This window comes from Phodopus roborovskii, unplaced genomic scaffold (assembly GCF_943737965.1).
Source record: "Phodopus roborovskii unplaced genomic scaffold, PHOROB, whole genome shotgun sequence".
NCBI classification, from domain to species: Eukaryota; Metazoa; Chordata; class Mammalia; order Rodentia; family Cricetidae; genus Phodopus; species Phodopus roborovskii.
The window spans coordinates 16,844,751-16,858,072 of NW_026126571.1; the positions used below are offsets into that span (position 1 = coordinate 16,844,751).

Here is a 13,322-nt window from a genome sequence, read left to right on the forward strand (position 1 = left end):
AGTGGGCCTTGTTCTTGTGGTATCCCCAGCCCCTCTGGTTCTGCAATCCTTCCTCCTCTTCTTCTGTAGGGTTTCCTGAGCTCTGCCTAAAGTTTGGCTGCTCCCATCAGCTTCTGGAGGAAAAATTGGAATATCAATATGAATCATTTAATTGACTTTGTTTTGATTTTGGTTTTGCCCTAGGTTTCTGGCCCATCAAGTTACTGGTTCCTGGTCATCCAGGCAATGTCAGGTATGGGCACCCTCTTTGTGGACCTCTGTAGACTGACCAGTCATTGGTTGACCACTCCCAAAGTCTCCAAGCCACCATTGCCTCAGCATATTTTATAGGCAGGACACATTGTAGGTTGAAGATTTTGTGGCTGGGTTGGTGTCCCAGTTCCACTTCTGGAAGGAAGCCTTGCCTGGTTGCAGAAGATGGCTGGTTTAGATTCTGTATCCTCTATTACTAGGAGTCCTCATTAGGGTAACGTTTAATATGTAAATCTAAAGGTTATCAATTTGTGGCCAGGAAGCATTGAATTTAATATTTTTCTTATCTACATTGACTTAATATTTTTAATTGGCATGTACTATTAGCAACAAAAAAGCTTTCTATGTGTGAAGTATGAAGTCTGTTCTTATCACAGAAATTCACTTTGATTTCCCATCTGTCTAGAGAGTGCTTGTTATTTTAGCTATTTAAATTCTCTCTATAGGTAAGACCACAGCACAAGATAATTAAGGGAATAGAGTGCTCATGGACTTCATTATTGCTACAGACACACAATAGTCAATGTATTAAACACAGGTTCATTTTACATTTGAAAAGTTGTCAAATAATTTTATATTATATGCATGCATAAACATATTTTTTGTATGCATATTCTTTTGTCATGAATTTTTAAAATTTAAATGTGAAACAAGTTTGTTTTACATGCCAATCCCAGTTCCTGCACCCTCCCATCCTCCCCTGTTCTCCCCACCAACCCCCATCCCATACCCTTTCTGCTCCTCAGGGAGCAGACTTCCATGGGGAGTCTTCAAAGTCTATTATATCATTTGGAACAGATCTAGGCACTAGCCTATGTATCTAGGCTGATGGAGTATCCCTCTATGTGGAATGGGCTCCCAAAGTCCATTTGCATACTAGGGATAAATACTGATGCATTATCAGAGGCCCCCATAGACTGCCATGAGCTCCCCCTTGTTGAGGTCAGCTGTTTTTATGGGTTTCTTCTAGCCTGGTCTTAACCCCTTTACTCATCACTCCTTCCTCTCTGTAACTGGATTCTAGGAGTTTGGCTCAGTGTTTAGCTGTGGGTGTCTGCTTCGGTTTTCATCAGCTACTAGATGAGGGTTCTAGGATGGCATATAAGGTAGTCATCAATCTCATTATCAGGGAAAGGCATTTAAGACAACCTCTCCACTATTGCTAAGATTGTTAGTTGGTGTCATCCTTGTAGATCTCTGGACATTTCCCTAGTGCCAGATTTCTCTTAAAACTTATAATGGCTCCATCTATTATGGTATCTCTTTTCTTGTTCTCCTCTATTCTTTCCCCGATTCAACCTTCCTGCTCTGACATGTGCACCTGTCCCCTCCTCTTCCTCCTAACTCCCTCTCCCCTTCCTCCATTCTCCCAATTTGCTTGAGAGATCTTGTCCCTTTCACTTTCTCCAGTGGGCCATGTATGTCTCTCTTAGAGTCCTCTTTGTTTCCTAGCTTTTCTGTTGTTGTAGGTCATTGTTGGTAATCCTTTCCTCTATGTCTAAAAGCCATATATGAGTAACTACATCCCTACTGTGTGTTTCTTTTTGTGACTGGGTGGCCTCACTCAGGATGGTTTCTTCTAGTTCCATCCATTTGCCTTCCAATTTGAAGCTTCCATTGTTTGTTTGTTTGTTTTTTCCTGCTGAGTTTGGCTTCTTCCTTTACAATTTGTACCCCCTTGATCTTTTATTTACTTATTGCTGTAGCTAGAACTTCAAGTACAATATTGAAGAGAGATGGAAAGAGTTGAAAACTTTGTCTTGTTGCTGATTTTAGAGGAATAACATTGAGTTTCTCTCCATTTAGTTTGATGTTGCTTGTTTGTTTGCTGTATATTGCTTTTATTATGCTTAGGTATGTTCCTGTTATCCCTGATCTCTCTAAGTCCTTTATCATGAAGGGGTTTTGGATTTTGTCAAAGGCTTTTTCAGCATCTAGTGAAATGATCATGTGGTTTTTCTTTTTCAGTTTGTTTATATGGTGGATTACATTGATGGATTTTCATAAGTAGAACCATTCCTGCATCCCTTGGATGAAGCCTACTTGGTCATAGTAGATGATTTCTCTGATGTGTTCTTGGAATTGATTTTCCAGTATTTTATTGAGTATTTTTGCATCAATGTTCATGAGATATATTGGTCTGTAGTTCTCTTTCTTAGTTGTGTTTTTGTGTGGTTTGGGTACTAAGGTAATTGTAGCCTCGTAAAAAGAGTTTGGCAATGACCTTTCTGCTTCTATTGTGTGGAACAATTTGAGGAGTACTGGATTAGCTATTCTTTGAATTTGTGGTAGAATTCTTGCATGCATATTCTATTCAATCCTCTCTACTTTAATATCACTAAAGACTATATGTTATTTCTTTGCTTGAAAAGGAACTATGTACATTTGAGTTAGATAATTGAATTTTTCCTTTGGATAATTATATTGTATGACAATGTTTAAATATGTTTTCTTTGTTGTATACATTCATACATAATATCTGTGCCAGAGGCCCAAGGTTAGGGCCTCAAACCTTCCCATTTGAGTGGCCAGTCCCTCCACACAGAGCCAGGATGTCTTCCAGGCCCAAGCTGCTGCCAAACGCCATGTCTAGGTCCATGGTACAACTATAACCGGGGTCTATATGGATGTCTGTGGCCTGTGTCAGCACAAGATGCCCTAGGCACTATACAGGACTAAATCAGAGGGCCATACTGAATGAGCCATAACCTTTGCTGGCCCTGGGAAAGCTGGCCTTGCCTCTGGCTGGACACTACAGTAAGAGGGCTGGCCCCTGCATGTGGGAGAGACATCCCCCATCCCTCATCATAGGTCAGGGTGAACAGGCCCTGAGCATACATATAGGGGAGCTGACTCTTCCCATTCACCTGAGGTGATGTACCCAGACTGACCAGCTTGGCTATTATCCATGCCAACAGCCAGCCTTCGTTTGACCTGCCCAAGTGTCTACTGCATCTAGGACCTGCTTGTCTCCATGACTCATAGCAGCCACAGGATAGCCCAGAGGATTCCAGTGGTGATCCAGTGATGGTGATGTACCAGAAGCCAGAGTCATTGAATCAGACCAGTGACTCATTGCAATGAACAATTGACAGTAAAATGATGGGGCAAACATGGCACAAAAAGTCTCCATTGCCACCAGAATGAATAAAGAGGCATTGGAGAAGCAGGAAAGAAGAAGAAAAAAAAAAACGCAATTTTTCCATTGTGGTTTTGTTTTGGTTTTTTAGTTAGTTAGTTTTGTTTTTGTTTTTGTGTTTCCTGATTTTGCTTTTGTTCTTGTTTGCTTACTTTGATTTGTTTCATCATGTGGGGTGGCATGCCAGGGATGAAGGGAGGATGGGAGGACCTGGAGGTTGGATGGAATTGGGGTGCATGATTGACTCCCGCAGAATCAATAAAAAAGTTATTAAAAGAGATTATCTGCTATGAATTAGAAAGTTTTATATCTATAGTCTAGGTTTTAACAAGTAAAATAAGAATACATAGCTCTATTCTTTCAGTCTTTCTGAAACATTGCATGGCTGCTACACACAAAGTGTCTTTTTAAGTTACTTGGAGTTTCTTATTTTGATATCAATACACACACATAATAACTAGTGTTTTAATGAGAAAACTGAAGTAGAACTCAAATATAAATGGACTTAAAAGGCTATGCTTGAAAACTAAAGAATTATGCCAAAATAGCTCAGTTGGGAGAGCATTAGACTGAAGAAAACTAAAGAATTATATACTAATAAGTCATCACTTTGCCCAAGGTTGTAATTTCTAAATTGCTTAATAACTTGGTCCATATCAAATGAGTAATCAAAAGTTCTAACAATACTATCTCTTCAAACTCTCAAGTTATCTAAACCGGAAAAAAAGTATTAGATGCTCTTAGTTTCTGGTGTTATAAGAAAATGATTGCTTTACTTACCTTTTGTAATTTTTTCTGAAATACATAATAACCAATTCAATTAGTCAGAAAGTTATAAATTCCCTTGAGATGCTTTTTCATCCATTTATTTTCTGTCCCTCTGAACACAAATATTACTGAGAAGTATATCTGTCTCATTAATCTGACCAATTTTTTCTCACCTGAGATATTAAAAGTTATGCTCTATCAACTTTTATCCCTTGTTGGAGTGTTTTACTTACTATATTAAGACAACACTAGTGAAGGCAATAATGGACATCTCACCTATGTTCTGAATGGACTGAGAAATGACACAGGCCTATAAATTAGGCTCAAAACTTTAACAAAGGAAAGAATTGCTCCCTAGTTCACTGCAAGCAGCAGTCTACATTAAATTCTCTACTTCTGGCACTAAAGAGATACTTAGGTGATTAAGAACTCAAGTTGCTGTTGAAGAGACCAGAGTACAGTTCTCAGTGTTCGCTTCAAAGGTCCAAGCAGCGTGCATCTCCAGCTCCAAGAGTTCTCATTCCTTGACCACCATACTTATATGTATACACCTTATACAGACATACACTGTCTTAAACATTAAGCTAGGTGCACTCATTTTGAGATTACATTCAGCTGAGTCTTTTCCAAGAGCTTTCCTATTAGTTGCTGACATCACACACGACAAATAAAATATCTACCCCATGCTGATGGAATCATGCTGAGGGTGAGATGCTAGCTCTTGCTTTTGCTTTTTGCTGGCTAGTGGCAGCACATGGGTTAATCTCTCACCTTGGGTACCCACTCTCAGAAGTTCATCCTGTTTACCAGAATTGAGTGTATTTCTTGGGTTCATCGATATGATTTTTTTCTCTGATTCTGAAGTCAATTAATTTCTAATAATCTAAAATACTAAATACATTTTATGTTTAGTTTTATAGTCCTTGATCTTAAAATCATGTATGTCTTCATGTTCTTAGGACTATAACATGGCTGTGATGTTTAGAAAGATATTTGATGAATTATTCATATATGCCATGCTATTTTCCTGTGGTCACAATTGACATTTATTCTTCATTGTTGTCCATTACCTTTTGGTACCTGTGGAAATGATATAAATTGGCTAAGGGGTAAAAAACTAAAGATGTTCTTCAGGTACTACATTCCCTCTACATTGATTCCTTTATATACATACATACATACATACGTACATATTTTAAGTAGGAACAATATCAATGTTCTGCCTCAAGTTCATGACCCTTTCAAAACGAATGTGATGCCATCCTAAAGCCATGCACATGTACTGGGCTTTTCTCCTGCACCTCCCAGAGAAGATTTTTAAGACACATGCCTGCAGATCTCAGCAACACATGTCTCATGTAATTATAGAAGATGGGGAATGGACAGATGGATACTAAGAAGCAGAGGCTCAATGATGAACATGCTATTCCTGTCCACAGTTAAGCACATTAAATCAGTATTTTCCATCCTTTTAATCACCTTGCCATGGGCATCATCCTTCTTGCCATGGCATTTCCCTTTCTCTTTGTAACAGCGCATGCTTACTACATGGTGGATGTCAAAATTAACCTGTTTCCTGGGGAAATCAAAGGAAGTCCAGGTTAAGTATATATTTGAATAAAACACTAATCTACAGCATAATTACCCGAGTAAACTTAGTTAAGTCAATGCCATTAGCATGGCAAAATATTAGGTTTCATTCATGGAAGAGCAGCTGACACATCCAAGCAGTTTGTAACACAGGTGCACATCACCCAAATGTCCCATGAAGCTACTCTTTCCGACAGAACCAATTAGCTACCGAATTTAAGTTTTAAAGCTATTTTCAGAGAAAGGCTTTGCTACCTCTGAGGGTGTGGACCAAAAGAAGAAAACAGCAGTAACTTCCAGTTCCTTCCTTCCTTCCTTCTAGAGGGCTTCAGCCCTATTATAAATGCAGAGTCAAGAAACCACAGGTGGATTGTCAGTAACATCAGCAGTTGAAACAACTGCTTGCTGTGCTCATAGCATTTTGGGGTGTGGACGGAATAAAACAGAACTATAATAATGATTCAAAATAGTGAAAATAATTTAACCATTTTAGTATGTCTTCTTGAGTGTGTGTGTGTACGTGCGTGCACTTGCACCTGCATCTGTGTGTGGCAGTCTGTGTAAATGGAAAGAAAGTCTGCCAACACCAAAAAACAAAAAACAAAACAAAACAAAAAACAAAAACAAAAAACAAAAAACACTGATACAGATACTGCAAAGGTTCCAGTATCTTCATGAGAACCCATTCTCCTGATTTCCCATGGTCATTTTCACATTTCAAGGCTATTTCTAACACAGCTGGGCCCTATCTTTTTTCCTTTCCATCCCTGATCTGGGAAAATTCAGAGAGTGGTTCCCAATGACAGAGGATTTTGCACTCTGGAAAAGCCTCTATGATAACTCAGGTCTAACTCTTCAGAGTGAAGTGATCTGAGTCCAGTGTACTTTTGCAGCTCCAGTTTTCCTGTCTACAAAAGTGACACAAAGCTAAATTTATCTCCTGGCCATGATTAAATGGCACAGTGTCTTGGTCTCTCACCAGACACACCCCACTGTGTACAGATGTGGAGTTACTCCGCATTGTAGGAAGCAGAGCCACCCTGGTGATTCCTTCATTGGTGAGCTATTATTGAGTCCAAAAGTGTCTATCATCTCATTTCTCTTTTAACCGAAAGCACCATGGCTTTATGAGATCCTTGTGAACTTGTATATATGTCATATTAGGAGATATATTACCTAGTTGTACAGAGTTTTATGGTTCACTGTGAAAATGCATTATTTGCAGTAATTTAAAAAAAAGAAAGAAAAGAAAGCAATAAACTACTGATTCATGGAACAACACGGACGAACTAACACATTACACAGACTGATATAAACAAAGGTTATATTCCAAGGATATGCATAGAATAAAACAGAACTATAAGCTTAGTTCAAAATGATGACATTTATTTTACAATTTTCCTTTTCTCTTCTGAGATTTCACATAGGTCAGACAACAAGTCAGACCATGTAACTGGACACACTGAAGCTGGCCAGTGCTTAAGGCAGGAACCACACCTTGACCAGTACTGTTTAGTTTTGAACATTTCCCTAAAAAAAGTACAAGGGAACTTCTATGGGATGAAATAGTCTCTCTTCAAAATGGTGTAAGTTACACTATCACATTTTGTTTCTCAAAACTGGAAGACACTTAAAATCTGGGCAATTCACTGTAAACTATATTCCAATATAGAATATTATCTGATCTTACTGGGGGTATTTCAATTGTATTCATATCTATGAATGTGTGCTGGGGTTCACAGACAGAAAAATGTGTAAAGCTTAAATGTTAACAAGGAGAACTGTTAGTGACAAAGTAACCACACTCATGGCACAAAATCATGCTTTGAAAAATTGTGGAAGCTGTTGATATTCACGTGGAATCTTACTCTCACCATTGTGTATATGTTTAAATATTGTACATAACAATATTTCAGAGGAGAGGCTTCATCACAGTTTATTTCACTTTTATGAAAGAAAACTGAAGAACAATAGACCATAACTTTGTCAAGTTCTGAAAACTGGAGAACCAGCTCCTAGGTTCAATTGAAACAGAGCTGTCAAGACATTACCCTAAAGAGACATTTGGGTCCTTTCATCTGGCTTCAGACTATTGAACAATAGATCCCCAAGAAATTGAAAAGGAATTTTCTGAGAAGGAAAAGGCTGAAGCTCTGTGCCTGAAATAGGGATAGCATGTCTACTAGGAAAAAATTTCAGTCCATACAATCTAGACCACCAAGCACTAAAGACTGGAGCATGAACAATGATGATGGCTGGGACCACACTTTGACCAGGACTAGTCAGTTATACAAACACCCTGCCATCTATTTAGACCCGAACCTCACATCAGGTCCTCAAAGAGGAACTTGGGGCAGTAGACCTCTTCTTTCCTCTTCTCAGTGTAGACACATTGACTAACGCCCCTCCCCAATTTGTACTTTTATTCATCTCCTTAGCTGGCTTGTTGAAGACAGATGCCCTAACCTACTTCCTTGGGAATACCAGGGCCCTGGATCTGACCATCTGTACTTCAGGAACACCACAGTCTTCCTCTAACTTTAAGTAAACACAGTATTTGCTACTACTGTCTGGGAAGGTTGATTTTGAAAAGGAACACCAAGAATCCATGGAAGTGCTTAAGCGATGAAATTTGGTCACATTCTTCTACTCAGCATATATGATTCTGCCTACCTCCTCTCCATATAGCTCGCAAAACTAGTTGCTTGCCCCTTCTTTCAAAATCTTTTTTTAGATTTCAACTTCATTATTTGTTTATTATTCAAAATTCAGAAGTCAAATGAATGCAAAGATTAGATAAAGCATTTTTCCTCCTACATTTCCCCCCTTTTTAATTACAACAATAGCTTTAATTTGCTTCCAGTGCCCAACACAAGTTCAGAACACAAGAAAGGAAAGCGCCATTCAGCTGGGGGAGGAGCTTTGCTCTCCATCCTAGTCCGCTATAGGAACAGCGGTATTCTGTTCAGCTCAGAAAGAAGTAGAGATGTGTTAAGCAACACAAAAATTGTCTCGAAGCCTGTGTGGTTCTACGTGTGTGCTGGTGCTGGGAGAAAGGTTTGTCAACTGGAACTCCAGGCAGTCAGGAGCGGAAAGGTAAGAGGTGTGCAAAATCTGTCTTTTAGTGGGGGTGGAGGAAGAAACTGCCCGATGGTCCCGGAGGGTGAATCCCACAGGCATTGCCTCCCCAGTCTGTACGCCCCAGTCTGAAAGCCACATTTCAAGAGCGAGAACAACTCGAGACAGCTGGTTTTCGACGGTTGGGGGATATTTATTCCTTGCTCCACAGATGGGAAGAAAAAAAAAAAAAACCCAGCGCCTGGCAGCTGCTGATTGGTGGAAAAGAAAATGGTGATAGTGGAGTGGGAAAGAGGATTTGCTGAGACTCCCTTGCCTTTTCGACCTGTAACTCTTCCTTAGTCGGCTCCTCTTTACATTCACAACCTTTTTAGGCTTCTGCAGGCTTAAGGCAAACGGAAATATCAGACTGTATGAACAAAAGCAAACCAAAGGGTGTGTACTCCCTCCCCAGGGTCTCGCTCTGCACACAGGCGGTGTCAGGCGCTCCAGTCAGCGTCCCAGCTGGTCCCGGAGGAGGGGTCGCCCAGAGGAACCTGGAACAGGCGGAGGCAGGGGTGGGGTGGGGGATGGGCAGGAAAGACATCAGCCCAAGTTCAACCTCTATAGAGCCCGGGGTCCCTGAGCTCGAGGTGACTCTCAGGCCACCCCGTCTTCCCTCCTCCTGGGGATCGTGCTCCTGGTACCCTCAGCCCTCACGCATCTCCTTCCCATCCCTCCCCAGGAAAGGGGCGAAGGCACGAGGCAGGCGATGGGCGGGGAGAGGCGCTGACAAATCAGCTGCGGGGGCGACGTGGAGGAGCCGGGAGCCAGAGCGCCGAGCAGCAGACGGCAGGAGACCAGCAGGTGCTGCCCCTGCCCCTCTCTGCCCAGAGCCTTCCTTTCCACTGCCACTGAAATAAGAACAGGGGGAAAAAGGAGGAATCTGAATTCTGCGAAGCCAAGGACACCGGTAAGTACCTGTAGACAGCAGCAGCTCTGGGGATGTGGGAGAGCCCTGGCTGAGACGAGTCCCGACGCCTGGAGGATATCGACTGAGGCTACCTTGGCGGTGGGGAAGCGGCCAGCTCGTAGAAAGTACATTACTTGGCTTTCCTCCCGGGGGAGACGTGCTCTTCCATCCTCCCAAAGCCCGAGGGAAAAGCCAGGCTGCCTGTGGCATCTGCTTTTTCGAGCAGAAACGCTAGGGTGTTTCTGGTTGGGTGCTGGGTCCTGGTAGCTGAGTGCTGGGCCTTGGGGGAAATGTGAGCATTCAACTTTCATCCCCGACCCCGGGCACGTTCCAGCTCTTATTTGCAAAGTAAGGAGGCTGCATTTGGCAAGTGATTAATAGAGGTGCCCAGGAGACTTGGCAACAGGTGATAAGGGGTTAATGAGCACTGGGGTGGAGGGGGGCATGGTTTTCTAGCAGATTCCAGTTGAGGACAGTGCCCCTAGGTTGAGAGTAGCACTGAAGTGAGCCTGCTCAAGTGTATGGACCGTGTCTGCTCTGGGCAGATAGCAGGCTAGAGATAGCTGTGGGTGGAAGGACTTGTTAGATTTGAACAGCTGGGCTGCAGGCAGTTGGTATGTTGTTCCCTTCATCTTGAAGTAAGCAGGGCCCCTTCCTCCCCTACCCTAGGACTAACCACTTACTAACCCCTCTCTGGGTGCTTTTTACTCCAGCCCCCCCCCCATTAGTTTTCCAGTTAGGCTTTTTACTAAGAATATCACCTTTGGGCCCTGAGAACTTGATGGGGTAGATGGCACCCATCTTGCCATATAGCTCCATTTTTTTTAACTGCTATTAGAACTGCCAGGTGATTGGTCTAGATCCAATCCATTCTTAAGTGGCTTGGCTTTTCCTAGATTTGAGCGAAAAAGCTGACATGCAACATTATGCCCACTCCTCAAAAAATTTAAACAAATAAACAAACAAAAAACCCGAGATGGGGGCCCTTTACTGATTTTTTTTTCAGTGAATTCTTGTTAGATTTTCTTTTTAATTCTTCCTATTCTAGCTGCTTTAATCTTGTTTTCTTTTACTCAGATTTTTAATTCAGAGTGTATTGTGTATTCTTTAGTGTGGAGGAAAGGACATCTTTCACCATGGATGTGTTCATGAAAGGACTTTCCAAGGCCAAGGAAGGAGTTGTGGCTGCTGCTGAAAAAACCAAGCAGGGTGTGGCAGAAGCAGCAGGAAAGACAAAAGAGGGAGTCCTCTATGTAGGTAGGTACTGGTGCTGTGACTGATGAGTTGGAATGGCTCATCACTCAGTGCCCGTGTGTGGTGTCTGATTCACATGCATCACTACTTCCCAGGGGACTGACAGGCACTGAAGGTGAGAGAATGGGAACGTGCATGTCAACTCTCAGAAACAATGGGAGCAATGTTTCCTTCCCTTAGAATACTTGATTTTGTCACTTACTTAGGGTTTGTATTCCAGTGTTCAATGTTTCTGTGTGTGAGTACATTGGAATTTTTAAAATTGGCAACCATGGAAAATAACTAAGACTATGCTTATGAATCAAACTCATTTACAGCATCAGTATGGTGGCACGTGATGGTGATCCCAACAGTTGGGATGTGCAGGCCCAAGGATCAGGAGTAGAAGATCATCTTCAGCTACTTAGTGAATTCAGGGTCAGTCTAGGCTATGTGAAATCCCATCACAAAACAAAACAAAATAAGAGGAACCCGGAACACTCATGGGAACCTGGCTTCCTTTCTCATCACCATACATAACACTTGCTAATTGTAATGAATTGTAATTTTTAAAGTAAGACTTTAGTATGATTTTGTTTAATATCTGCAAAAATACACCCACCTTGCCACCCCACCCCCCCCCCCATAGAAAAGAAAAGCAAGTTGTCTTCAGTAGATCGCCCTTTTAGAGATGAAGCTCAAGGAACCTCAGAAGTGTGTATGTAGCCACCTGCCCATGATACACAAAGGGAAATCAAAGAGGTTGATACTCAGTGCCTTTTGTGCTTTAGTGTGGTCCATTAAACAGAGGGCAACAGTCTCATTTCTCTGCATTAAACTGGCTGCAACTGAACTTCCAACACTTGGATGGAAGTAAACACACATGTATGCACCCATATTCATCTCCAGTAGAGACGCAGGTACATAAGGGAGCACACATTCACAACTCACATGCCCCTCTTTGCCTCTCTGAGTTTTTCCACCTTCTTTGGGAGCCTCTCTCTCAGTAGAAGGCCCAGGGTCAACATTAAGATGGAAATGCAGCAGACTAGGTGGCAGAGATGACAGAGAAGCCACACTGAGAAGTATCCACAGAGGGAGCTGTGCTGATGCTCCAACAGATCAGAGGGAAAAATTACACTTGGAAACATTTTCATGAAGACTTCTCATCCCAGTTTCTAGAAGATCGCCTTTGCTCATTCTTCACAGGTTACTTTTTATGTTGACTTTTTTTCTACCTAGAAACAACCTTTCAAAAAGTCTTGGAATGAATACTATAAGAGAACGTTTTTGATTTAAGTTCTTCTTTTGTGAACAGTGAAGTATAATGTTTTCCATAGAATCCAGAATATAAAATCAGTTATTTGTAGATTTTGCGCGGCCTCAAAATCTCCAGTATCCTTGCAATGACAGAGCCAAGACTAAATCTTTTACATTAGTTACTTAATAAATGTTATCTTTCTTCTTTTTAGACAACTAATTTTCTCTTCCTTCCTTTCTTCTTCTCCCCCCCCCCACCCCCTCTTTTGAGATAGGGTTTCTCTTGTAGCTTTGGCTGTCCTGAAACTCACTATTTAGACTATTGTGGCCTTGAACTCACAGAGCTCCACCTGCCTGTGCCTCCTGTGTGCTGGGATTACAGGCGTGTGTTATCAGCTCCCAGCCTCAACACTACTTTTAAGCAAAACTAGAAGTTACTGAGTATTAATTTATTACTCTTTTTGGATAATAAACAGGTCTTGTCAAGCAGGACACTTATATGCTTTATTGTTAATTGTGAGTTTGGGCAAATAAAATGATGGCATTTTTCAAAGATTAATTTTGTTGTTCACTGTGAGGCAATTATGTAATTGCTTAATGTTTTAATACGTTTAACGTTATTAAAATTATCAGTGTTACTATATTTAACATGTGTATAATTAATCAATTGCCAGTTATGTTCTGGAATCTAATTAAAAGCTGAACACATGCACAGAATTTAGTATGAAAAGGTAAGAATTAAGTTTAGATTTTGGTCGACTTTTGTTAACGTTCAAACTTATTTTTGGCAAATCTGTCTCAGATAATCAGGTCTACTGTTAAAGTGTGAAAGCAACCATAGAAAATAACCAGTGTGGCACTGTTTCAGTTTTTAATTATCAAAACAAATAAGCTGGAGTTAACTTAGAGGCTATAGAAAAGTGAAAGGAAATTGGGCTATGAACCTATCAAACAAACATAGGAACATAAACTTAATACAAACTATATTACTTCCACCTTTAGGATCTTGAGGAGGTCGCTTAATGTCTTTGAACTTCCTTCCCCTTTCCA

General features: G+C 41.1%; 1 protein-coding gene across 1 annotated transcript in view; it reads left to right on the forward strand.

Annotated features, from left to right (window-relative positions):
• Positions 1–9,709: 9,709 nt before the first annotated feature.
• Positions 9,710–13,322, forward strand: part of Snca (synuclein alpha) — an 84,494-nt gene continuing 80,881 nt past the window's right edge. Inside the window, exons 1-2 of the mRNA XM_051202961.1 lie at positions 9,710–9,779; positions 10,891–11,036. Coding sequence (XP_051058918.1) covers positions 10,916–11,036 — 121 coding nt within the window. The 5' untranslated portion in view covers positions 9,710–9,779; positions 10,891–10,915. The remainder of the gene's footprint in view (positions 9,780–10,890; positions 11,037–13,322) is intronic.